General features: G+C 39.4%; 2 protein-coding genes and 1 long non-coding RNA gene across 3 annotated transcripts in view; 2 read left to right on the forward strand and 1 right to left on the reverse strand.

Moving 5' to 3' along the window:
- Nucleotides 1–584, forward strand: part of LOC138403495 (uncharacterized) — an 88,568-nt gene extending 87,984 nt beyond the window's left edge. The window contains exon 2 of the long non-coding RNA XR_011237752.1: nt 68–584. This is a non-coding gene — a long non-coding RNA (uncharacterized lncRNA). The remainder of the gene's footprint in view (nt 1–67) is intronic.
- On the reverse strand, nt 453–10,475 carry Daao2 (D-amino acid oxidase 2). The gene is made up of 8 exons (XM_034977645.2): nt 10,303–10,475; nt 7,386–7,489; nt 6,603–6,806; nt 5,344–5,569; nt 4,679–4,743; nt 3,614–3,731; nt 2,026–2,134; nt 453–680 (listed from the first exon to the last, which is right to left on the reverse strand). The coding sequence occupies exons 1-8, from the start codon at nt 10,384–10,386 to the stop codon at nt 580–582; spliced, it is 1,011 nt and encodes a 336-aa protein (XP_034833536.1). The 5' UTR covers nt 10,387–10,475; the 3' UTR covers nt 453–579.
- A 572-nt stretch (nt 10,476–11,047) lies between these two features.
- Xpd (general transcription and DNA repair factor IIH helicase subunit Xpd) lies at nt 11,048–27,156 on the forward strand. The gene is made up of 19 exons (XM_034977644.2): nt 11,048–11,205; nt 11,291–11,390; nt 11,808–11,905; nt 12,410–12,566; nt 13,468–13,570; nt 14,361–14,491; nt 15,228–15,448; nt 16,234–16,367; nt 17,623–17,739; nt 18,297–18,537; nt 19,186–19,253; nt 20,544–20,647; nt 21,137–21,235; nt 21,666–21,753; nt 22,470–22,561; nt 23,166–23,342; nt 24,258–24,328; nt 25,207–25,345; nt 26,564–27,156. The coding sequence occupies exons 1-19, from the start codon at nt 11,201–11,203 to the stop codon at nt 26,699–26,701; spliced, it is 2,283 nt and encodes a 760-aa protein (XP_034833535.1). The 5' UTR covers nt 11,048–11,200; the 3' UTR covers nt 26,702–27,156.
- The last annotated feature ends 361 nt before the right edge of the window (nt 27,157–27,517 follow it).

Genomic DNA, 27,517 nt, shown 5'->3' on the forward strand with positions numbered 1-27,517 from the left:
TAACAGTGAAGGAAAACATCGTGAGGGAACCTGCATGCCTGAGAGTTCTCCATAATGTTGTGTGAAGTCTACCAATCCGCACATGGCCAGCGTGGTAGACTATGGTCAAAACTCTTCTCACTCTGAGAGGAGACCCGTGCTCTGTAGTGAGCCGGTGATGGGTTGATCATGATGATGATGATTATGGAACCCTTCGTGTATGAGTCCCGCGTCAGCTTAGGCTGTTGAAACATAGTTTATTTTTATTTTTATTATTCATTATAGGCGAACGCTTGACCACAATCACACCTGATGGAAAGTGATGATGCAGCCTAAGATGGGACGCGTTTACCTAGAAGATGCCTATTCACTCTTGTTTTAAAGATACCCGGGTTGTAATTGGTAGGAAACACATCGTGGAAGAGTATTCCAAGTCTTAGCCATGCTTATGACGCAAAGCTCATAGTGCTCAATATCTATTACAAATTATATTTTTTTATTAAAACAAAATCATGTTTTTAAGCACCTAAATATTATAATATGGTTGTAATGTGAAATGGCAGATAGTTATTTTGATACGTTGTTTAATATACATTGTACTTAAAGTTTGGAGTTTTGTTTCTGTCCCTTGTCCATATGTTTGTCGAATATTTCCAAAACGTCTGTCGCGCAGCCCCAGAACAGAGTTAGTCCACTGCCTCCTATAACATAATGAGATTTATTTAGGACTAGCTTATGCTCGCGACTTCGTCCGCGAAACACAACAACAAATTTCAAACCCCTATTTCACCCCCTTAGGGGTTGAATTTCAAAAATCCTTTCTTAGCGGACGCCTACATCATAATAGCTATCTGCATGCCAAATTTCAGACCGATCCGTCCAGTAGTTTGAGTTGTGCGGTGATAGATCAGTCGGTCAGTCAGTCACCTTTTCCTTTTATATGTATATTTATACTAGCTGATGTCCGCGTGGATTTACGTTTTTCAAAATCCCGCGGGAACTCTTTGAATTTTCCAGGACAAAAAGTAGTCTATGTTTTAATCCAGGGTATAATCTATCTCCGTTCTAAATTTCAGCCAAATCCGTCCAGTAGTTTTTGCGTGATTGTGTAACAAACATCCAAACATCCACACTTTCTAATTTATAATATTACTAGATGATGCCCGCGACTTCGTCCGCGTGGATTTAGGTTTTTATAAATCCCGTGGGAACTCTTTGAATTTCCAGGATAAAAAGCCTATGTCCTTCCCCGGGATGCAAGCTATCGCTCTACCAAATTTCGTCAAAATCGGTTGAACGGATGACAGACACACTTTCGAATTTATAATATTAGTGTAGATTAGGATCTGCTGAATAATGGATGATTTATGCTAACACGTGGCGGGCGCGGGCCGTGTTAAGTACGAGGCACGGATTGAAAACATCAGATTATGCTTCACCGTGTGGCCTCCGTCACCGTGTGCTTCATATAAAATGTTCGTGGTTTGAATCCGTGCTTCGTACGTGGCACGGCCCGCGTCCGCCACGTGTTAGCATAAATCATCCCTAAGTTCAGAGATTTCAATACACAAGCTGTAATTAAAACGCTAGCGTCCCGCAATGTATAGCGTGCAAGACCCCCTACGGCGAGGCATTGACCCCGTGGGCACCTATCTACGCAAGTTTCGTTGACCTCTAGCGTCATTTAGATGTTTTATTTGCAATACATTACAAACTTTTATAAGATACACGTTTTTCACGGTTCCGTACCTCAAAAGGAAAAACGGAACCTTTATAGGATCACTTTGTTGTCTGTCTGTCTGTCTGTCAAGAAACCTACAGGGTACTTCCCGTTGACCTAGAATCATGAAGTTTGGCAGGTAGGTAGATCTTATAGATGGCATTTGGGGAAAATCCATAATAGTTTTTGATTTATCGTGCAAAGTGTCGAAAAAAATACTTGAGTACGGAACCCTCGGTGCGCGAGCTTGACTCGCACTTGGCCGGTTTCTTTAGTGTAGTAGCACACGCCAGTTATCCGCTAGTACAAATTAAAGTTAGTGCTACCGTGTCCGTAGTTGTGTATGTAGAGCTTGCCGTCTCGTTGTTCAGGTTCCAGCCTCACGCTGTCCCTGCCGGGGCGCAGCCCTGCCCAGTGGCAGATCAGTGTTGCGTTCTAGAACAATGACGTTAATTTTTTACCAAGAAAAAGATAAATGTTGTATAAAAGCAGGCGTTACTTTGCGGAAGTCCATGATATACAATGAACTTAAAGCTTAATTTGCTGTAATCCGCTGAAACAGTTACTAAAATCTGTATGGCGCAACGTGGAGCATGCGACATGTACCGCCCGCCCTCCCACTGCTAAACATGCAGGAAAAACTAGCTACAAATCCCAAAACATGGAGCATCCTCAGGATCCACAATTGCAAATTTGCAATTGTGGATTGTGAGGTCTACATCCACCTATCGCACCAAAAACATTTCATGTAAATCTGCCCCCCAATTGTGTAAGAATAACCATTTCGTGGCTATCGCAATCGTCAAAGAAATTCAGCCCTTTGATTGGTTGATTCGCTGTTTACATTTTTTCACAGCCAATCAAAGGGCATAATTCTTGACGATTACGATAGCCATGAAATGGTTATTTTTACACAATTGGGGGGCTGGTTGCCAAGACTCACAAGTTCATAATGCTGTCACTGTTAAAAAGTTATGAGATCTTTAGTAGAGCCAAGCCTCTAGCTGAGCTTCGATTTGTGCTGCCCGTGGAGCCTGTCCAACTTGACTGTATAAGTCCCGCAAATTGCTATTGCGCTGGAACCATGTCTCATTAATATCGAAATGACGTCAATTTGACGTATATTTAAGTAAAAATATACCATCAGCTCGAAACTTCAGTCTAGTGCTGACGTCACTAAAATGACGGCCACGAGCATTAGCAATTTGCGGGACTACCACATAACAAATAACTCTCTACCTAAAAGTCTTGACTCTACAAACCCTACATCTTGGTAAAAAAGTATGGCTTGGCTGTTTAATCTTTGGAATTTTTATCTGATACTAGATGATGCCCGCGACTTCGTCCGCGTGGATTTCTGTTTTTAAAAATGCCGTGGGAACTCTTTGATTTTCCGGGATAAAAAGTAGCCTATGTCCTTCCCCGGGACGCAAGCTATCTCTGTACCAAATTTCGTCAAAATCGGTTCAACAGTTGGGCCGTGAAAGGCAAGCAGACAGACAAACAGCGCGTTTATAATATTAGTATGGAAGTATGGATAACATGTATGTAGTTTGTGCGATAATCAGGAAATGGCCCCACAATACAATTTCGTGATTGTTGCACAAACTATTTCCTTATGGACTCAAAATATGTTGTCATGTGTTGGGGACCGAGGTTTGATCCCGCTAGATCATTAAAAAAATCCGGCTCGAGGGACCAACTTCGTCAAGTTGGTCCTTCGAGCACTTTCATGATTTATTCAAGTTGTTTGAATATTCAGATATAACGTGGCGGAAATATCTACGCACCTCGCTGGAATGCGCTTCCCCGCAGCTCGCCCATTTTCTCCTATCCAGTACTGGTGCCAACGCGAACGCGTTGCATGACGTCACTAAGCCAGGTTCGTAGATATTTCCGCCGGCTTATACCTACCTTTAATCCTGGCATCAGTTCTTTACAGCTGTTAAGAACAAAATCGGTATCCTCATCAACAATGCCTCTGTTGAAATCGTTCGTTTGATGAGTGCCGCCCAAAACGCAGTTGTGTGCACTGAAAAAAAAACCGGCCAAGTGCGAGTCAGGCTCGCGCAATGAGGGTTCCGTACTACAGTCGTATTTTTTCGACATTTTGCACGATAATTCAAAAACGATGATGCATAAAAATAAATAAAAATCAGTTTTAGAATGTACAGGTGAAGACCTTTCATATAATACCCCACTTGATATAGTCTGTAGCTACTTGCACTTCAGTGGCCCGGCTACATTGGGAGACTAGAGACCTTTCGGATCTACGAAAACGATGTTATACACTTCGAATTAGGCAATAACAGTATAATGCACGTACGTACCTTAAACTGCTGCTTGCACTCGTTGGTATTCCACCTGGATCCAGGGATTCTTGTGGTGATGACGTTGATTTTTGATAGAAAAAAGTCGCGCGCGATAGATCTCGCAGCTGCGTTATTTCGCGAATGAATCACGTTGACCGTTGAGTGGACGGTGACAGCTGACAGTACGACGTGCATGACAGCCGATTGAGCTGCGTGCTGTCATTGCACTAATTCGAAGTGTCAGTGTTTATGATATAATGGCGCGAAGTTTGAAAAATGAAAGAAATCACGTTACGGCACGTTACGGTAACGGAACATAGTCACTCACTTCGAAAGTTGAAAATACTAATTATTAGTTCATGACCACAATTTAATTTTTTTTGTGTGATCTAACCCTAAATTCACGGTTTTCAGATTTTTCCCCAAATGTCAGCTATAAGATCTACCTACCCGCCAGATTTCATGATTCTAGGTCAACGGGAAGTACCCTGTAGGTTTCTTGACAGACAGACAACAAAGTGATCCTATAAGGGTTCCGTTTTTCCTTTTGAGGTACGAAACCCTAAAAAAACAGATAGGCTTTTTATATAAACTGATGGAAGAGCACAATCTTCGTTTGTAAAATTATTACGTACCCATGTGATTACAATTTAATTAGGTAACTTACTTTGGTAATATGTAGTTCCCAGAGTCTTTATCTATCACAGCATTGGTGACCCACGACGCTAACACCTGAAAAAGCATAAAAGTAGGTCCTTTCAGTCTTTTTACACGACTGCCCAAAAAGGCGTACCGCACCGCATACATAGCTATTTTTAGGGTTCCGTACCTCAAAAGGAAAAACGGAACCCTTATAGGATCACTTTGTTGTCTGTCTGTCTGTCTGTCTGTCTGTCTGTCAAGAAACCTACAGGGTACTTCCCGTTGACCTAGAATCATGAAGTTTGGCAGGTATGTAGATCTTATAGATGGCATTTGGGGAAAAATCTGAAAACCGTGAATTTAGGGTCTGATTACACAAAAAAATTAAATTGTGGTCATGAACTAATATACTTATACTTATATATAAGTATATATATACTTCGTCCGCGTGGACTACACAAATTTCAAACCCCTATTTCACCCCTTTAGGGGTTGAATTTTCAAAAGTCCTTTCTTAGCGGATGCCTACGTCATTAAAGCTATCTGTATGCCAAATTTCAGCCCGATCCGTCCAGTAGTTTGAGCTGTGCGTTGATACTTAGATCAGTTAGTCAGTACCCTTTACCCTTTATAATATATTAAGATTAAAATAAGGTTAAGGTACAAATTGGTTAGATACACAATACAAACCCGTGATATCTGTCCTCTAATGGGAACCACTTTATCGTCGGGCACCACCTCTCTCGCACCGAGTCCCAAGCAATTGATGACCACGTCGAAGTCATCGAGTATGTGGTCTCTCAGGGAAGCTATCTTGTGTCGCACGGTCTGTCCGTTGGCTGTCTTGAAACGTTGGTACAAATGCGACAATATTGTCGGCGGGTACATCATGAATGTCGTAAAAGTACGACCGGCTCTGAAATTGAAAATTGGGTTTGATGGTGGTGGCTTTTCATCCATACTAATATTATAAATGCGAAAGTGTATCTGTCTGTCTGTCTGCCTGTCTGTCTGCTTGCTTTTCACAGCTCAACCGATTTGGACGAAATTTGGTACAGAGATAGCTTGCATCCCGAGGAAGGACATGGGCTACTTTTTAGCCCCAAAAATTGAAGAGTTCCCACACACATTTTTAAAAACCTAAATTCACGCGGACGAAGTCGCGGGCACCATATTGTATTAAAATAAAACCGGCCAAGTGCGAGTCAGACTCGCGCATCGAGGGTTCCGCAGTACAGTCATATTTTTCGATATTTTGCACGATAAATCAAAAACTATGATTCATAAAAATAAATAAAAATCTGTTTTAGAATAAACAGGTGAAGCCCTTTCATATGGTACTCCACTTGATAGTTATCTTACTTTGATAATTGAAAATAATATTATCAGTACCACAATTTTTTTTGTGTGATGTAACCACCAATTCGCGGTTTTCAGATTTTTCCCCTTATGTCTGCTATAAGACCTACCTACCTGCCAAATTTCATGATTCTAGGTCAACGGGAAGTACCCTGTAGGTTTCTTGACAGACAGATGGACAGATAACAAAGTGATCCTATTAAGGTTCCGTTTTTCCTTTGAGGTACGGAACCCTAAAAACCGTTTGTAAAAGTGCGAGTCGGACATGGACACGAAGGGTTCCGTTCGACTGTACAAGACATTACATATAACACAAAATAACTTGCTGTGTTCTACATAAACGAGTTAGGTAAGTACCTACCTATATCTTAAGAACAAAGGAACCCTTATAAATAATAATAATAATAACAAATCACTTTGTCTGTCTGTTTTTAAACACAAAGCCATATTACGCCGTCAACTCCTTACAGACTTAGCAGAACGTAATTGAATGTCTTAAACTTAAATTAGTTAGGTATTAGGTTTTTCAAGCACTTTCATATTGCTCTAGATATTATTCTAGGACTAGGTACTATTAAATGCAATCTTACACATATTGAACTGTGTATAATCCACTCAAGTAGTCCAGCTGCCGCTTGTCGAGGATGTTGTAACCGTACACCTGACTCGCCCAGTTGTTGACGTGCAGCTCGGTTGGCTCTCTGTACAGTTCGTACATGGGCAGAAGAGTGACGTCATAGCCGCCCTCCCGCCACAACCCCAGCAGGTACTTGTACGTCTCACCGCCCCATTTGCTGAAAAATATCATGTATAGTGCCCGGCAAACAACTTGAACCTGAAGCAGCGTAGCTGGGACAACCCTCCACCTCCCATAGCTCCACCAACCTCTCGGTTATATGGGCCGAATCGCGGGAGGGCGCCCGTTCGGTACTTGCTCTTGGCATTTTCCCGGGGCGCCTTCTTGACTCCCTACAAATTATTTTTTGTCTCTTCCTTGTCCCTTATGCTTAAGCAGCGTAGCGGAAGAAAGTTCTGTTGGCGAATCCGGGAAGCGAAAGTCGACGTATCAACCAATGCCCAATCACAAGTGTACCTACCCGCCGTTCGCCAGCCAATCACATCAACACTCAAGTTGTTTGGCTCAAGGGCACAGTATCCTAAGGCGTGAGAAAGGATTCGCCATTTGCTCTGTGCCAACGAAATCGTAACTTTGATATGAGAGACACATAGAGCAAATATAGGTATTAATGGCGAGTCGTCATATACGCCGTATAACGCACTATAAGACCTATTGGGTAAAAGACAATACGCAGTAGAACCCCCCACCCCCTTCGTACAAACCCCAAAAAACAGGCTAGAAAGCTTAGCTTTACCATAAAAGTTCCTGCGGTGTGCTCCCGCAGAGATAAGGGTACCAGAAGCCCCCGGAGCCGTCTCCCGTTGTGTTTGGCGTGAACTCTTCTGATATTATAACCACCTGGACAAAACATAGGTTTTATACATAGTCCTGCAGTAGACTAGACCCTAGCTATTGCTGTCATTACTCAGGCTGAGATCTATATAGCGCACTTTGACTTTGCACAGACTTTAAGATTGAGTTAAAACGAGACAGATTTATGTGAGAGATATACCTCTGTCTCGTTTGAACTCTGTCTTTGGTCTTAAGTCTAAGCTACACTAGCGGCACGCTATGATGGCCGGTTTGACACATTACAATAGTGATGTGGAATGTCAATTTATTCTCGAACAAAAAACAATTAAGTTTTGTTTTTGTACCTGATTAAATAGGTTTAATAAAACAAAAATGTATATGTTTATTTAATTTATTTGAACGAACTGAATATTTGAACGAAAATGAATATACATACTTTATATGCACACAAGAAACATATGAATACAAAAGATACCGAAAAAGGTGCCACAAAAGGCCATAATTAATCAGATTCGTCCATACTACTATTTTCACTGTCGTCACTGCTATCATCACATACATTAATAATTATATGTTCGTTTTCTATAATATTATCTATTTTCACATCTCTTTCATAATCTTCCCTTATTAATTTAACAGTTCTATTCACAACCTTTTCCCAGTCTCCTTTAGTCACATGTTCACAAGCTTCTTCTAATAATTTTAGCATTTTTTTGTGGTAAATGGGGGTTCTGTATTGTGTCTTGCAGCATATCCCTTAATTTGAGCCCACACCAACTCAATCGCATTATACTCACAATGGTAAGGCGGTAACCGTATAACTCTGTGCCCATGTTCTAATGCTATTTCGTCAATGACGTATCGGATCTTGGTTGGTTTGTTTTCTTTTAAAAGACGTACTAATTCCGCTTTTAACATATTCATGTTTGCATCTACGCCATTTTTACGAAGCCATGCGACGATATCAGCTTTCTTTTGGGATTGGGCAGGTGGCTTGTCAATTTGCATCGAGTGGTATGGGGCGTTGTCCATAATTATAATAGATGGTTCAGGGAGGCTACACAACATTGAGGTAAACCATTCAGTAAACTTTCTCCATTCATGTCTTCATGATAGTCTCCAGTGGTTTTTGACGCAAAAGCCATGAGAGAACCTTCGACAAACCCGTTGATGGTTCCGGCGTGACAAATTATAAGTCGCGATCCTTTTCCTACAGGAACTTTGGAAGTAGATGCTGCTGTGTCATCGTTCCAAGAACGGCCTACAGTATGGTTAGCATTAAGCCATGTTTCATCCAAGAACACAACATTTTGCCAATTTTTGATTTCTTTCACTTGCCGTAAAAAAGTATACCTTGCCATCGCTATATCAAATCTTTCCATCAATATTTTGCGTTTGTTACATTTTTTGTATCGAAATCCAATGGTCTTCAAAATCTTCGTTAAAGAACTTTCCCCACCGAAGAATAATCCAGCTTCCTTCAGTGAATGCACCAACTTTTTCTTGTTGGATACTCCTTCTGTAAATAGTAGCCGTAAACATGTCTTCGGATAGCATCGGCATCAAAGCTATCGATGCCTACGACTGGTTTTGCTCGTTTTCTCTTTTTTGGTGTGTGAAGTTTATTTTCTTCTGTGCCAGTCTCGCCATATTTTTTTTTAGTTATCCGTCTAACCGTTCGTTGTCCAATATTAAGCGCATCAGCTACGCGTTCAACCACTGACGTTATAGGTAAAATTGGCCCTCCATTTTGAGCTTCACGATCGAAATAGTTACGAAGGCGTATTAGGAACTCACGTGTCTGACTATTTAGAACAGTTCTCTGCGTACGTTCGGTCATATCGACGAAATCCACAACAAAGGGCTTGAACAGAGTCCAAATTAACGAGCAAGGGTCAACAGTAATGCAGTATCAATATTTGAAATCCAAAGCCAGGTCAAAACTATATCACAATCGCATTGCACTGACAGTTTATACTTTCGAAGCAACGTCAATTCGAAACTGCTTTGTTTTGCATTGAGCATTGACGCGAGTTTGCCGGAGGTAGTAGTTGTGCTAGCCAGCGATCCTATGTGACGATCGTATTAGATTCCATTTTTAAAAATTTATTGATATTTTTTTGCGATTTCAGAGGTTTGTCCACATAGTGAAAATTGTTCATATTCACAAGTACATTCACCCCTTAAATGGTGCAAACTGATTTTTCTACACTTGTATACATTTAAGAAATCAATTTAATAAATAAATTTTGAGTCCTAAACCTAAAACTACATTCGATAAAATTTATGAATCTCTGCACATCACTATCGTCAATAAAGTAATACAATTATTTCCTTCAAAGTCGTTATCAATTAATACGGAACTTCATGAGCGGACAAACGTCAAACCGGCCATCATAGCGTGCCGCTAGTTTAAGTTAGAGTGCGCTCTATAGATCTCTCCCTTAGACTCCTTACAATGCAAGGTAGGTAATGTTCTGGTGATGCAGTGTCCGGTGTTCGCACCGTCTCGAACTTGGATTCTAGCAATCACACTATTCCAGGAAGCCCAACAATTTTGTTAAATATTAAGTACCTACCTAAGTAGGTGTAAAAAGTCCGAAGCCTGGACCCGCTCTCCATAGATCGCCGATCGGGGATAACATGGTGGAACTTTGTACGAACAACGCAGAATACGTGTTTATTTTTTAAAAATTTGCTCTTTAAACCACGCTGGGATTTTAATACTGTATTAGTATTGTAGTAGTATTTATTGTAAGACGTGTGTGTCCAACTGAGAATATAAAATCTGGGTTTCTATTTTCGGATGAAAAAGTTTTTATCTAAATGGGTTTTAAATATTATAGTTTTGCACTTACGTTAACATTTGGATATTTTTCTTTAATTTTCACAGCACATGTTAAACCATTTATCCCTGCTCCTAAAACAGCGACTTTAGTCATAATTAAAATAACTAGATTCTCTCTACATTAAAGATTAATTATGTAAAAGTAAATCTACCAAACTGTGGAAGATTATTCGCATATTAACTCATAAGTGCATCTTATTATCAAAGTTTACGCACCAAAGGTCATCTAAGGTCTTAAATAAATAATTATTAATTATTTGCATAGTTAAGCTGATATTATAAGTAGGTACCTATGTTTTGTTATGTAATAAGTAGGTAATTCATAATCATCAACAACCCCCGCTAGTTTATCTAAACTGTCGGTTAAATGGTTTGGAAAGTAATCTGCATCACAAATGGTCCATCCATTGGTGGTTGGTCTACCTAGAGTACAAAACAGTAGATAATTATATTTTGATTTGAATAGATCAAATACCTAAGTATCATATTTTGCAGGATTATTATGAGTTTTAGAGCAAACATTTTAAACTCACGTAATAATTGATTCAAAATATCATACAAAATATAGTTACAAAATTCAAATATGGCGCCTTTTTGCTTCGTTTAGGTTCTTAACTTGACAGGTTCCGTTTCCGGAAATTGTTCAAGAAGCTGCATTTTTAATCGACTTCCAAAAAGGAGGAGGTTCTTAATTCGGTGTGTTTTGATTCCTGAACTGTAACCATAAACAAATGGATAACTGTCACTATGACATTAACAATTAATTGTCAAATTCTTCAAAAGCAAAACATTTGTCGGTGAGCAGTGGAGCAAAACAAAATTCCGTCTTTTGAACTTGAACTCAAACAGTTTTAAGCAATTTGGCTAATTTTAACAAAAGGAAAACTCTTTGATTACTTAAATACAACATGAAGTAAGGCCAAAATAAGTTACATAACTTGAAAACTCTACATATACGTGTGTTATTTACATATACTTCAATGTAAATTGTGTTTTAGGTTAACGGTAGACGGCCTGCTAGTATATTTCCCCTACGATTATATTTATCCAGAACAATACGCTTATATGCTGGAATTGAAGAGAGCTCTTGATGCTAAAGTAAGTAAACTTTGCCGGCAATTTAAAAAGTTGTATATACGTTAATTGGGTCGTGCAAAACTTTCAGTTTGAAAACAAGGAGATTAGCATCGCAAATATCAAATTATTAGATTTTCATCATCACCGTCATCAAACCCATCGCCGGCTCACTACTGCGCACGGGTTTCCTCTCAGAATGAGAAAGGTTTAGGCCATAGTACACCATTCTGGCCAAGTGCCGATTGGCAGACTACATACCTTTGAGAACATTATGGAGAACTCTCTTAAGTCATGCAGGTTTGCTCATGATGTTTTCCTTCACTATTTTAAGCATGCTCCAACCTCCTGAATATGAAGCGGACATCTTAAGCACTAGACTATCATGCCCTGCCATGCAGGGAATTAGGGCACAAGATAAATCATGCCCTATTCTTTCAGGGTCATGGGCTGCTAGAGATGCCCTCAGGGACTGGAAAAACCATTTCACTGCTCTCACTTATTGTGGCTTACATGATACAGAACCCACACCATGTTAGGTAAGTTTTTGTTTTTAAAATAAAACTTGTATAATTTTGCATTTGATTTTTAGGGTTCCTTTTCCTCAAAAGGAAAAACGGACACCTTATAGGATCACTTTGTTATCTGTCTGTCTGTCTGTCTGTCTGTCTGTCAAGAAACCTACAGGGCACCCTTGGTGTGCTGACTCGCACCTCAGCTTGCTGGAATGTTATGGACATTCCATTCCACCTGGTATTCAGCTTTGCATGTGTGTGTGTGTGTGTGGACTGTGTGGGCTTACCCAACCTATGACTCGTAAAATGCGACCTATTATTTAAAACCTGTGCAGATTAGCAGACTTCACACGCTTTTGAGAATAATATGGAGAACTCTCAAGCATGCAGTGCAGGTTTTCTCACAATGTTTTCCTTCACAAAGCAAGTGATATTTAACTGCTAAAAACACAGAACTCTGAAAGTCAAAAAGAAACATCTTAACCACTAGTCCATCACCCTTTTCATGTATTATTGGATATGTTTTAGGAAACTGATCTATTGTTCTCGCACAATGCCTGAAATAGAGAAAGTATTAGAGGAGTTGAAGAATCTAATCAAATACTATGAGAAGAGCCAAGGGGAGAAACCAAGTCTCACAGGAGTAGTGCTTAGTTCAAGAAAAAATCTGTGCATTCACCCAGAGGTATTATACATATTGAATGCTGTAAATTCTGGAATGTTTTTTATTTGATACATCGATAAGATCAAACCACCTCTCAAAATATTGCAGCCTGCAGCTGGACAGAAATAACGCTGTATAACTTTTTGTCAGGCTTGATCAAAATATCATAAGACAAAAATAATATAAGATTATTTACATAAATATACGGAAATACGGAACCCTTATAGGATCACTTTGTTGTCTGTCTGTCTGTTTGTCTGTCTGTCTGTCTGTCGATCTGTCAAGAAACCTACAGGGTACTTCCCGTTGACCTAGAATCGTGAAATTTGGCAGGTAGGTAAGTCTTATAGCAGACCGGGGAAAAATCTGAAAACCGTTAATTTGTGGTTACATCAAACAAAAAAATATAAATTGTGGTCATGAACTAAAAATTAGTATTTTCAATTTTCGAAATAAGATAACTATGTCAAGTGTGGTATCATATGAAAGGGCTTCACCTGTGCATTCTAAAACAGATTTTTATTTATTTTTATGCATCATAGTTTTGAATTATCGTGCAAAATGTCGAAACAATACGACTGTAGTACGGAACCCTCGTTGCGCGAGCCTGACTCGCACTTGGCCGGCTTTTTTTGTATAGCGGTAGTTTATAGGGCTGAATACATTTTTAAAGAGAATAATTTTATTAGCACAGTCCAAGACCTTATTGCAAGAACTTACTAAGAATGGTTTTTGTTTTGGGTCTTACAACCCTGTCTATTGCCTGAAATAAAGTAAATAAATAAATAAATAAACTTTTATTTCAGGCATAAGTACACCCATAATAAAAATTATTTATTTATTATTCATTATTATTATAAATATCACTACAAAGTGTTTGTTGAGCTGTATCACTATTAGAAATCACCACACTTTTGGCCAGGTGTCTCGGGAAAGGGAGGGCAAGTTGGTGGATGGCAAGTGTCACTCACTGACCGCCAGCTATATCCGAGAGAGACATGAGAGGGACAGCTCTGTACCTGTTTGTATGTATTCTATTTTTCTACTCTATATGATGAATTAAATTTGACACTACTAAAATTACTTCTATCATTATGCCACCATAAGCAATTCCACCTCCACCACTCGAATGTCTGGTGCACTTCAACCACCCATGTCCAAGCAAACTGACACTTTTTTTTTAATCGAGCCTATTTTTAGGATTCTGTAGTAACAAAGAACGCTAGAATAGCCGCACTTTGAATGTGTTTCCTTACGGGTATGACTCGTGCTGACTCGAACACGCATGAACAAGCCCGACCTTCCAAATATTATAGCGTGGGAGTGAGTGAGGAGACTGGGTGTAAGTCATGATCATGATCAACCCATCGCCAGCACGGGTCTCCTCTCAGAGTGAGAAGGGTTTGGCCATAGTCTACCACGCTGGTCATGTGCGGATTGGTAGACTTCACACACCTTTGAGAACATTATGGAGAACTCTCAGGCATGCAGGTTTCCTCACGATATTTTCCTTCACCATCAAAGCAAGTGATATTTAATTACTTAAAACGCACATAACACCGAAACGTTAGAGGTGCACGCCCGGATGGAACCCTCGACCTCCGATTAGAAGGCGGACGTCCTAACCACTAAGCTATCACAGCTTGTCCTACAGGTGTAAGTATGACTAACTAAACACGACATCCCAGTCTGCGCGTTCCCATTGTACTTGGAAGGTCAGGATTGTTTGTGCGTGTTCGCACAAGTCACACAATTCGTACGAAAACGCATCAAAAGTGCGTCTCACCTTTCTGTAACCAATATTTTGCGTGACAGGTCAGTTCTACGAAGGTTTCAACCGTGAGGGCAAAGAGTCAATGCTGCCTTATGGCGTATACACCATGGATGACCTCAAACAGTACGGCGCTGACAGGAACTGGTGCCCTTACTTCCTGTCTAGATTCGCGGTAAGTATATATAACGCGTCCAAACTATTAAAGGGAAATCGTGTCCGCTATGTTGTGACGTCATAACTAGAAATAGGTTTCGATTCTAAATACAGCACACACTATTGGACGGATCGGGCTGGGCATGCAGATATCTATTATGACAAAGACATCCGCTAAGAAAGGATTTTTGAAAATTCAACCCCTAAGGGAGTAAAATAGAGATTCGAAATTTGTGTAGTCCACGCCGACGAAGTCGCGGGCATAAGGTTGTTAAAAATATATTGGATCAAAATATACTTCTAGCTATGACGTCACATATGGCGGACGCAATGAAATGAAATGAAAATCTTTTTTTATGAAATGAAATGAAAATCTTTTTTTTTTCGTATAAACTTTTACAAGTGCTTACGAATAGTCGGATGCATCTACCACTGGCCTATGCCGTCAAGATATATGGCGGACACGATTTCTCTTTCTTAATTTAGACGCGTCGTACCTTTACAGTAAGCGGCAGAAAATAATGTACATCGGCCTTTAGAATGACATATCGGCTATGTAAATTTTGTCGGTCTCAACAACAGAGACAATGCTCTACAAAACCGCTATCTCTTTCTAAAGGATCGACCTTTAGAAGGACATATCGGTTTTGTAGAGCATTGTACATTAATTTCTGCCGCGTACTGTAGTTTAGGTACATGAATTTTCTCTAGAGCTGATTTTTCAATCGCTAAATAAACTTTTCTTTCTTGTACAGATAATTCACGCCGAAATAGTGGTATACTCGTACCACTACCTGCTAGACCCGAAGATCGCAGAAGTGGTATCGAAAGAGCTAAACAAAGAGGCCGTGGTGGTTTTCGACGAGGCGCATAACATAGACAACGTTTGCATAGACTCATTGAGCGTTAAACTGACTAGACGGACCATAGATAAGAGCACACAGGCGCTACAGACTTTAGAAAAAGCTGTGACACAGTAAGTTCCATTATACATATCTGACGACCGGCATTACTCACGTGTTTAGTCGACGTTAGCTCGACTATTTTCGAACCCATCCGGGGTCCCTTTTCAAAGAGACGCGTGCGCGAACTGATTCCCTTTGAAAAAGGACCCCGGATGGTTTCGAAACTAGTCGGGGTAACTTCGACTAAACACGTGAGTAAAGCCGGTCGTGAGATATGTACGATGGAAATCACTCACGTTAGTTTTTTTTTCCATTTTATTCTTAATCATAAACATACTTGGCTATACCACTATCTTGTTTTGCACTAACTGTTCTGATCGCTGTTAATCCTAATAATATTATAAACTAGCTGATGCCCGCGACTTCGTCAGCGGTGGTTTACGTTTTCCAAAATCCCGCGGGAACTCTTTGATTTTCCAGGATTTTTTATCCCGGAAAACCAAAGAGTTCCCGCAGGATTTTCACATTTATAATATTATTAGAATGTGAAAGTGTGGATGTTTGGATGTTTGTTACATAATCACGCAAAAACTACTAGACGGTTTTGGCTGAAATTTGGAATAGAGATAGATTATACCCTGGATTAAGACATAGGCTACTTTTTATCCCGGAAAATCAAAGAGTTTCCGCGGGATTTTGAAAAACGTAAATCCACGCGGACGAAAGGCGCGGGCATCAGCTAGTAATTTTATAAGCTGAAATGAACATTTTCGATTGCTTATTGCTAATACTATCTTGTTTATACATTTTAATTTTTTTCTCGCTTGGCGTAAAATACCGTATTCATTAATTCAAGGTTAAAACAAGAAGACGCGGAACGACTGACGTTGGAGTACGAGCAAATGGTTGAAGGGCTGAGAGAGGCGGCCGTGGCGCGAGAAACTGACATGATACTCGCTAACCCGGTGTTACCTGATGAAGTTTTAAATGGTAACATTATTCTCTATTTTAATTTTTTATTTAATCTATTATTATGGAGCGAAATATGCTATTTATTCACATTTGTTACTGTTATTCATAAGTTCAAATGAAGTAAATAAAAAAATCAGTACTCCTATTACCAGTACCTCAGTACCCTTATTATAAATGCGAAAGTGTTTGTTTGTTGGTTTGTCCTTCAATCACGTCGCAACGGTGCAACGGATTGACGTGATTTTTAGGGTTCCGTACCACAAAAGGAAAAACGGAACCCTTATAGGATCACTTTGTTGTCTGTCTGTCTGTGTTTCAAGAAACCTACAGGGTACTTCCCGTTGACCTAGAATCATGAAATTTGGCAGGTAGGTACCTACATCTTATAGCTGACATTTGGGGAAAAATCTGAAAACCGTGAATTTAGGGTTAGATCACACAAAAAAAAATTGTGGTCATGAACTAATAATTAGTATTTTCAACTTTCGAAATGAGATAACTATATCAAGTGGGGTATCATATGAAAGGTCTTCCCCTGTACATTCTAAAACAGATTTTTATTAATTTTTTGCATCATAGTTTTTGATTTTATTATTATTTTATAATTATCGTGCAAAATGTGGAAAAAATACGACTGTATTACGGAGCCCTCGTTGGTTGCGCGAGCCTGACTTGCACTTGGCCAGTTTTTTGCATGGGTATAGATAGAGACCTAGAGAGTGATATAGGCTACTTTTTATCCCCGAAAATCAAAGAGTTCCCACAGGATTTTTAAAAACCTAAATCCACGCGTACAAAGTCGCGGGCATCAACTAGTGGTGAAATAATAATTATCAAAATCGGTTCAATAGTTTCAGAGTTTATCGAAATTTCAAGTTTCTAACAAGATCAAGATTAGTCAGTCAGGACAAGTCTTTTTTGTATATAGATAAAAACTAGCTGATCCCCGCAACTTCGTCCGCGTGGAATTAGGTTTTTTAAAAATCCCGTGGGAACTCCTTGTTTTTCCGGGATAAAAGTAGCCTATGTCACTTTCCCGGTCTTTATCTATACACATGCAAAAATCACGTCAATCCGTTGCACCGTTGCGACGTGATTGAAGGATAAACCAACAAACAAACACACTTTCGCATTTATAATAATGGTACTGATTCCATATTTAGTAAGCTTTTTTCAGTCACACGTTCTCAAAATGTTTAGTTTAACTCAATACATTGTTTAAAACTTACATATGTCCTGAGTCCAGATTGTAGACGAGCGTAATTTGTTTCAGAGGTCGTCCCGGGGAATATCAGGAACGCGGAACATTTTCTAGGCTTCTTGAAACGATTTATTGAGTACCTGAAAACTAGATTACGAATACAGCACGTAGTTCAAGAATCTCCGGCAGGTAAAACTATTGTTTTATTTCAAGAACAGTAAAATCAGGTGACCCGTCTGCTCGTTTGCTCGCTATTTGCACAGAAACAAACTTGCAGCTCCTGCCTTCCGCCTCAGGAAAGTCCAAAAGTCATTTGTGGGTATGGGTATTACCTTTTATAATAAAATCCCGCAAACTATTTTGGACTTACCTTTGCACAAGTTTAAAAAATCTATTAAAAATATGCTCCTGAAAAAAGCATATTACACAATTGAAGATTATCTAAATGATAAAAGAGCGTGGATTTGACCTGCAGCTCGTTCCAGCGACGCACAAGACTGCAAATACTATTTTATACATGGCATAATTTTGTACCTATATCAAATATTTGAAAAGAGCAACCGCCGAGTTTCTTGCTGGTTCTTCTCGGCAGGAAAGGCATTCCGAACCAGTGGTAGATGCATCCGACTATTCGTAAGCACTTGTAAAAGTTTATACGAATAAAAAAGATTTTCATTTCATTTTCATTTCATTTCATTTCAATTGTATTTTTTTAAATCACACTTATGTGTATCATCTATATCCAGGTTTCCTCAAAGACGTGGCGTCCCGCGTGTGCATAGAACGTAAGCCGCTGCGCTTCTGCTCCAGCCGCCTGCAGTCGCTCATGCGGACCCTGGAGATCCAGGACCCCTCCAACTTCGGCGCCTTGACCCTGGTGGCCAACCTCGCGACCCTCGTGTCTTCCTACACCAAGGGTTTCGTCATCATTATAGAGCCTTTTGACGACAGGACACCCACTGTCTCCAACCCTATCCTGCATTTTTCGTAAGTATAACCCAAATCCTACTTTTGACAAAGGTCTGACATTGCATAGTCTCTCAAGGATTTGGAAAGTATCTCATTTTTTTTAAAGAAAATTTGCCATGTTAAATGACTAATATTCCCCTTTCCTCTCCAATTAAGCGTCAGGCTTGTGCTAGGAGTAGGTACGACAATAGTGCAACGGGCGGGATTTGAACCGTCAACCTTTCGGTTTTCAGTCCACTCCTATACCGGTTGAGCTATTGAGGCTCTAAGTAATCTATAGTATCCACAGATATAAGTTAGCATAGGACTGTCTCTGTTACGTTATCTCATACAAATGACAGAGACAAAAACTCAGTGGATTCAAAAAAACAAAGTAAACGTATATTTCGTTTTTTGAAAACATTTCTGAATTGAATTTTGAATGTTTTTTGAAAACGTGCTTGTGATTGGTTAGTGACTCAAAACAGTTGACGCCCACTGAATTTTTTGTCTCTATCATTTGTATGAGATTACGTAACAGAGAAAACCCTATACTAACTTCTCTCCGTGGATAGATTATATGTATTATAAGTCATGGCTGTCAGCCGCGTCCGTCAGCCGCGTCCTGTAATATGTTTCCGCCCCTTATGCAATTGACTTACATGTACATTAAGTTGTTGTTTCCAGCTGTATGGACTCTTCAATAGCAATGCGGCCCGTCTTCGCCAGGTTTCAGTCGGTCATCATCACTTCTGGTAAATATTACTTTAGCGCCTTCATTACTACAAATAGAAAAAAACCGGCCAAGTGCGAGTCAGGCTCGCGCAATGAGGGTTCCGTACTACAGTCGTATTTTTTCGACATTTTGCACGATAATTCAAAAACTATGATGCATAAAAATAAATAAAAATCTGTTTTAGAATGCACAGGTAAATCCCTTTCATATGACACCCCAATTGAGATAGTTATTTTACTTCGAAAATTGGAAATACTAATTATTAGTTCATGACCACAATTTTTTTTTTGTGTGATCTAACCCTAAATTCACAGTTTTCAGATTTTTCCCTGAATGTCTGCTATAAGACCTACCTACCTGCCAAATTTCATGATTCTAGGTCAACGGAAAGTACCCTGTAGGTTTCTTGACAGACCGACAGACAGACAACAAAGTGATCCTATAAGGGTTCCGTTTTTCCTTTTGAGGTACAGAACCCTAAAAACACTAATATTATAAAGGCGAAAGTTTGTGTGTGTGTATGTACCTATGTTTGTTACTAGAAATAAAAATAAACTTGTAATGGGCCCATAAAAAGTTAGCAATTCATTTGCTCGTAATTCCATACGTTTTTATTTCCAGCTTCCAGAAGACATATTGGAGATGTCTCTACAAGTTCAAAGTTTTCATAAAACGTAAACTAATTGAAAAATCATATTAAAACGTAAAGGATTATTTAAATGATAAGCAAGCTTGGGAATGAGTTGCTTAACGACTTTGTGATAGTTCTAATAAGTTTCAATAATTTTGTAAAGTGGTGATAATAAAAAGAATACCCGGCTGAGTTTGTTGTGGGCTTTTCTCGGACGGGCGCGTTTGGAACCCTCGTAGCTTTAGTTTTAAGTTTGCGTAATAATTATCACCACTATATCTTGCAAATCTAACACTATACCAGACAATCAATAAGAGTAATTTATTACCTATTTTGAATAAATCATTTGACTTTGACTCTTTCTCGCAAAAACTATTGGACGGATTTGTCACTTTTGAATGGAGATAGACCCACGGGATTTTGAAGAACCCAAAATCCACGCGGGGGAAATCGTGGGAATCATCTAGTCTAGTACTTAATCTCTCTCTCTCTCTCCGGTCGTTCCTTCATTGCTGAAGATCGTGGTCCTGGCAACCTGCCCTCGAATGGATTATCTGTTTCCATCGGCTTCTGTCGGAGGCCATTGTATGATATATAGTATACTTATACATAATAATACATAGTACTTAATAATAAACCTTCTTTATTCAACTCGCTTTCATATTCGTCTTTTATCAGGAACACTATCGCCGTTGGACATGTACCCCAAGATCCTGGACTTCAACCCCGTGATAATGAGCTCATTCACCATGACTTTAGCCAGGCCCTGTATATTGCCTATGGTTAGTGCCTGATTAAGTACTTATTTTTTTTTTAAATTCTTATCTCTATACAAAAAAACTTCAATTTTATTAGTTCAGTGCAAAAATAAGTTTGTTTGCTTATATACTGGCGGTCTATTTTTGCTGTTTTATATTTGTATAGGACCAATTCACTTTTTTTTTAATTTAAACTTAATTCATCCTTAGCTAGCTTCCCAGGCTATATTGTGAAAATTTATAATTTTAACGCTTTTTAAAATTTATTATAATAAAACTAGATAAGGCTAGCTTTAAGTTTTATTGTAATATTTAAAAAAAAAAAATTATATATATTTTAAAGCTATATTTTTGACAATATTTTTAAATTTTTCTTTAAATTTTGGAAAAAATTTTTCGTGAAATAGATGTTTTGGTTGGTTTACCAATAAAGAAAATTAAAAAAATCTGATCGACTGTACTCCTGCCCGCTCCGCTTAGGTGGAGACCAGGCCTAAGACGTGAATGTTTCAGATAGTATCGAAAGGCAGCGACCAGGTGACGATCTCGTCCAAGTACGAGACCCGGGAGGATGTTGCCGTCATACGGAACTATGGACAGCTGCTGGTTGAGGTTGGTTGGTTGGTACTACCTTTGCTACAGCGTTACAGCGTTGTGATTAAATCACAACAGTAGGTACTAAAGGAGTTTATCCTCGGAATAGGGTATTTGACAGATTTTTAAAAACTGTTCTACGTTATGTCCCGCAATTTGCTATTGCGCTGGATCTATGTTTCTGTATATTAAAATAAAAATATTATACCATCAGCTCGAAACTTCAGTCTAGTGCTGACGTCACTAAAATAGCGGCCACGCGCATTAGCAATTTGCGGGACTCTACAGAAAATGTACGTTTTATTAGATTATTATTTAGATAATCTTCAATTGTGTAATATGCTTCTTTCAGGAGCATACTTTTAATAGATTTTTTAAACTGTGTTAATAAATTGTGTGTAAAAAATTGTGTGAAGGTAAAAGTAAATAAACGGACGGATTTTGTCAGATATCGGCGTGTGTACCAGACGGCGTGGTGTGTTTCTTCACGTCGTATCTTTATTTGGAGAGCGTAGTGGGCGCGTGGTACGATCAAGGTACATCATTTTTAAATACATATCAAAAATTGCGGACCGGCAGGATTCGAACTGCCGTCGAACGTCTTCTGGGGTCGTAGGTAAAAACAGTGTGGTTGACACATGCACATACATACATACATACATACATACATACATACATACATACATACATACATACATACATAGGCATTAACACACAAATTACCACACACGAGTATAAAAAACTGACCAAGCGCGAATCAGACTACTACAGTTCCGTACTAGGATATTTTTTTCGATATTTTGCACGATGAATCAAAAGCTAACATAAAAATAAATAAAATATGTTTTAGAATATACAGGTATCTAACTCTCCCCACTAGGTATCTAACTTAGAAAATTGAAAATACATTACATGAACACATTTTAATTTTTTTCTGTGATGTAACTACAAATTGACGGTTTTCGGATTTATTCCTTTACTTATACTATAAGACCTACCTACCTACTAAATTTCATGATTCTAGCTCAACGGGAAGTATCCTATAGGTATTCTTGACAGACACAGACAGACAATAAAGTGATCTATATGATAACCTTTTTCCTTTTGAGGTACGAATCCCTAAAATTATAAAAATACATCACTTTTTTTTCTTGAATTGGTTGAAGTTCTTCGGATACAGATATATATGAAGGTATTTAATTTCGCTACATTGAAGCCCATTTGAACAAGGCACTTAAACTATTTATTACAGGGGTGGTGGCCTCTCTACAGAAACACAAGTTACTCTTCATCGAGACACAGGACTCGGCTGAGACCAGCTTTGCGCTCATCAATTATATCAAGGTATAGTTCCTGCATGCCTCAGAGTTCTCCATAATGTTCTCAAAGGTGTGTGAAGTCTGCCAATCCACACATGGCCAGCGTGGTAGACTATGGCCAAAACCCTTCTCACTCTGAGAGGAGACCCGTGCTCTGTAGTGAGCCGGCGATGGGTTGATCATGATGATGATCAACCCATCGCATAGTTCTTGCATTTCACGAGGGCGAGTGGCTCTTGCATGGCTACATCATAATAGCTATCTGCATGCCAAATTTCAGCCTGATCCGTCCAGTAGTTTGAGCTGTGCGTTGATAGATCAGTCAGTCAGTCACCTTTTCCTTTTATATATTTAGACTAGCTTATGCTCGCGACTTCGTCCGCGTGGACTACAAAATTTTTAAACCCCTATTTCACCCCCTTAGGAGTTGAATTTTCAAAAATCCTTTCTTAGCGGATGCCTACGTCATAATAGCTATCTGCATGCCAAATTTCAGCCCGATCCGTCCAGTAGTTTGAGCTGTGCGTTGATAGATCAGTCAGTCAGTCAGTCAGTCATTCAGTCAGTCAGTCACCTTTTCCTTTTATATATTTATAATTTAGATATATTAAGCATGAATTTATTTGCAGGCCTGCGAGAGCGGCCGAGGCGCAGTGCTACTGTCGGTGGCGCGAGGCAAGGTGTCGGAAGGTGTGGACTTCGACCACCACCTGGGCCGGGCGGTGCTCATGTTCGGCATCCCCTACGTGTTCACACAGAGTCGCATCCTCAAAGCGCGCCTGGAGTATCTTCGGGACCAGTTCCAGGTGAGTTTCAGCGTGAGGAAGTCCACTGATGGACATACGGCTTCCCTAAAGAGCGTCATCACTTTGATCTCCGGTCTTTTTAATCCTACCATTTTCCGACATGTCAGTTAATTACGCTTGTTTTAACTTTTACGGCCATCGCTCTGTTAGGAGGTCCGCTTCGACAGTCTTTTGAAAAAAAAAAAAACCACAAGAAATGTCCAACGAATTTAATTTGGAAATTCACACACACGGAACTTTTACTTCACGCGATTACAGTAGTTTCAGTGTTAACTATTCAATATGGAAATGTGGACTGCCTCGCCGCCTCGCTGGTTGTTTACTTTATATAATGAAGCAGGTAAAAATAAAAATAGCAAGCAGTATAATCGCACCGATTTATTTATTCACCATTCATCGCACTAATACTAATCACATATTTGTCTTTGTTACTATTTATAACACAATAGGTTTCGCTTATTTTGATGTATTTATTTATAACTATTTTACGACACTATTAGTTTGCACTGAGTTATTGATCACAGTTTATATTACACTGATTTTACTGATTTAATTAATATTCTGAATACAAACTGACAATAAATTGAAATGCTGAAGCAGCGAATTAGCACATGTTAAAATTATTAATTTATAACAGCTCCTACAACAACTATGACGGTTGCTTCCTCATCCGTCAACGTATTATCCACCCCTTTTACACGCATGTAAGGAAAATAAATAATATATTTTTTTACTTTATTTTAAAATCTAGTGCACAAAAAAGATCGATAGGTACAGTAAATGTTAAAACATAATGGAGTGCTTTGGCGTCCGTACTAGGAAAACCTGTGTTAAGGGCACCGCAGCCTTCCCTCGGATCCATCGATTACTAAAACCGTAAAATTAAAAAAGCAATGATTATGATGCACTTCTCAGATCCGCGAGAACGACTTCCTGACGTTCGATGCGATGCGGCACGCCGCGCAGTGTGTGGGCCGCGCGTTACGGTAATTTCATTTTTTTTTGTTGTATTATGTATCAATATAATAGTACTAGCTGACGCCCGCGACTTCGTACGCGTGGATTTAGGTTTTAAAAATCCTGTCGGAACTTTTTGATTTTCCGGGATAAAAGTAGCCATGTCATGTGGCGTGCACAGAGTCCGAAGCAAGGGTAAGCATTAGTAAGATAGGCCTTAGATACACCTTATATAGACCTATGGAATGGGTCATAAAGAAAAATGTCGTTTCAACTAGGGCAAGCAGTACTTTTATGCCTCTATGAATTGCACGCCACTGCCTATGTCACTCTCCAGGTCTTAAACTATACCCATGCAAAAAATCACGTCGATCCGTTGCTCCGTTGTGACGTGATTGAAGGACAAACAAACACACTTTCGCATTTATAATAAACCCTTATTATTATCCCGTATATCCCCTTATAACCCGTTTTGTCGGTCTCAACGACTAAGATAGTGCTCTACAAATCTGCTATCTCCTTCTAAAGATCGATGTTCATCACTTTTGGCCGCGTACTGTACACTACTTGAGAGTGACGTCATTCGCACGTGTTGATGTGGGGTAATTGTTCACACCCTGGTGGCTCTTGTGTTTCTCGTTTGGACACCACAGTGGCGCAACCGGTGCCGCCGCCATGATGTCCTAGTGTGATACGGGCCCAAAACGCGTCAAATAAGTGTGTATACAGCGTACGGATTAAGCTAATAGAGCATTGTGCTCTACAAGTCTGCTATCTCCTTCTAAAGGTCGATGTACATTACTTTCTGCCGCGTACTGTACATGAACCCTGAAAACAATAACGCACCTTTTTTCGGGCAGCCATGTCACAATAATAACTTTCAAAATAAGTTTCAAACGGTTCGCAGTGGTAAAACCGACTACGGCATCATGATATTTGCGGACAAGCGCTTCAGTCGCGCTGACAAGCGCAGCAAGCTGCCGCGCTGGATACAGGAGCATCTGAGGGACTCCCTCTGCAACCTCAGCACGGAGGAGGCTGTGCAGGTATGGCGTATGCACAGTAACCACGTATTACAGTGCGACAAGGCTCTCTTGGCACTTGAATGACATTGACAGGGGGGCGCTGTTGGAGAACAAAGGCTTAGAAATTTCAAAACAAGAACAAAGGGGACACTTGACGGCATCGTTAGTTCCGATTTTCGCCACGCGCCAAGATAGCCTTGTCGCACTGTACTCATGTCAATAAAGAAACGAAACGAAAATGGCGGCGTTAATCTCTTCTTACACAGGTTACAGGTATAATGTGTGAGTGAGAAGATATGATTAGCACCGCTTCGTTTCGATTCGAGTCTTTATAGGCACAAGCTATACAAACATACAGAATCACTGGTACTATGTCGACAATCCGGTATAAATCCCGCAAATTGCTAAGGCGCGTGGCTGCCATTTTAGTGACGTCAGCACTAAACTGAAGTTTCGAGCTGATGTGGTATATTTTTACTTAAATATACGTCAAATGACGTCATTTCAATGTTAATGAGACATGGTTCCAGCGCAATAGCAATTTGCGGGACTTATAAGGGAGACGGAGGTGTAGGAAAGATCATTTGCAACCAAACGACCCCTATGCAAATGTCAAAACATTTTCGAATAATTTGTGGCATTATAGCAAATTCCTCTAAAAACACAAAAAGTCGAATTACTCTAAAATGTTTTGACATTTGCATAGCGGCCACTTGGTTGCAAACGATCTCTCCTACATAACCTCTGATTTCATCAAATGGGACGGGAAGGTTATTGTATTGTCAGTGGCGTGCAGTTCATAGAGGCATAAATGCACTGCTTACCCCAGTTGTAATAGCTCAATGCAAATTTTACATTATGACCTGCCAGTAAACAGGTTTCTACCTAACTAATGCCTACCCTGGCTTCAAACCCTGTGCACGCCACTGTGTATTGTTATTGCAGCAGTAGATACCTAAATAAAAAAGCATATTACACAATTGAAGATTATCTAAATGATAAAAGAGCGTGGATTTGACATGCAGCTCGTTCCAGCAACGCACAAGACTGCAAATACTATTTTATACATGGCGTAATCTTGTACCTATATCAAATATTTGAAAAGAGCAACCGCCGAGTTTCTTGCTGGTTCTTCTCGGCAGGAAAGGCATTCCGAACCAGTGGTAGATGCATCCGACTATTCGTAAGTACTTGTAAAAGTTTATTCGAATAAAAATATTTTTATTTTAACGTCCACAGATCAGCAAACGTTGGTTGCGTCAGATGGCCCAACCGTTCACTCGCGAGGACCAACTCGGCGTGTCGCTGTTGACGCTGGCGCAGCTGCAGTCGCAGGAGCAACAGGACAAGATTGAGCAACAGGTCATACAGAAGTGAACCTTACTCACCAACAGCTTTCAGTGTATATTCCATCGAGGCGAAGGAAGTGAAGAATATTTGATACTAGATTTAATTTTCCGGGTTAAAAAGTAGCCTATGTCCTTCCCTGTGATGTAAGCTAACTCTGTATCAAATTTCATCAACATCGGTGGCAATGTTGGGCCGTGAAAAGCTAACAGACACAGACACACTTTCGTATTTATAATATTAGTATGGATTGATTATAAGGGAAGAGTTTTTATTAAAGTCCAATTTAGTGTATGGAATGAATACAAATTTTTAGGCCCCTTAAATAAGTTTTGACAAAACCAGAACAACTTATTGACGATTGTAATCCAAAATCGCGTGTTTTTTGAAACGGAAGAAATTGTAACATGACAGTTTTGTATGATACAATAGGTTTTGAGGTTCTCATAATTTAAATATTGTAAATAAAAGTGCTTGACATTTTATATTGCCTTTTAATTTAATATTATGTTTTACAAGAATGTACAGTATGCGGCCAAAAGTAATGTACATCGACCTTTAGAAGGAGATAGCAAACTCGTAGAGCACTCTCTAGTAGGAACACGTCATTTTCACGAAACCTTTTTTCAACAGACACCGGGGTAGTAACGCAGATTTATTTCTATAACAAGATAGACTTGAGTGCAATCTCAAATCTGAGACGTAATTTCACTATTTTTCGAAAGAAATAAAAGACCAGTTAAAGTACTTCATAAAATTCATTTTATTTCAAACGTTTTATTTTAATTTAAAAACATAAAACACTGTTGTTAGTTGAAAGTACCTACACTATAATATTTAGTGTAT

Source organism: Maniola hyperantus, chromosome 17 (genome assembly GCF_902806685.2).
Source record: "Maniola hyperantus chromosome 17, iAphHyp1.2, whole genome shotgun sequence".
NCBI classification, from domain to species: Eukaryota; Metazoa; Arthropoda; class Insecta; order Lepidoptera; family Nymphalidae; genus Maniola; species Maniola hyperantus.

Coding starts and splice junctions, on each gene's coding strand:
- Daao2 (XM_034977645.2), bottom strand. CDS start 10,386: ATGACTAAAGTCGCTGTTTTAGGAGCAGGGATAAATGGTTTAACATGT. Junction 2,135..3,613: donor AACTGATGCCAGGATTAAAG/GTAGGTATAAGC, acceptor TCATTGTTCTAG/AACGCAACACTGATCTGCCA. Junction 681..2,025: donor CATACACAACTACGGACACG/GTAGCACTAACT, acceptor ATTATGTTATAG/GAGGCAGTGGACTAACTCTG.
- Xpd (XM_034977644.2), top strand. Junction 14,492..15,227: donor ACTTCCTGTCTAGATTCGCG/GTAAGTATATAT, acceptor TTTCTTGTACAG/ATAATTCACGCCGAAATAGT. Junction 15,449..16,233: donor TTAGAAAAAGCTGTGACACA/GTAAGTTCCATT, acceptor CATTAATTCAAG/GTTAAAACAAGAAGACGCGG.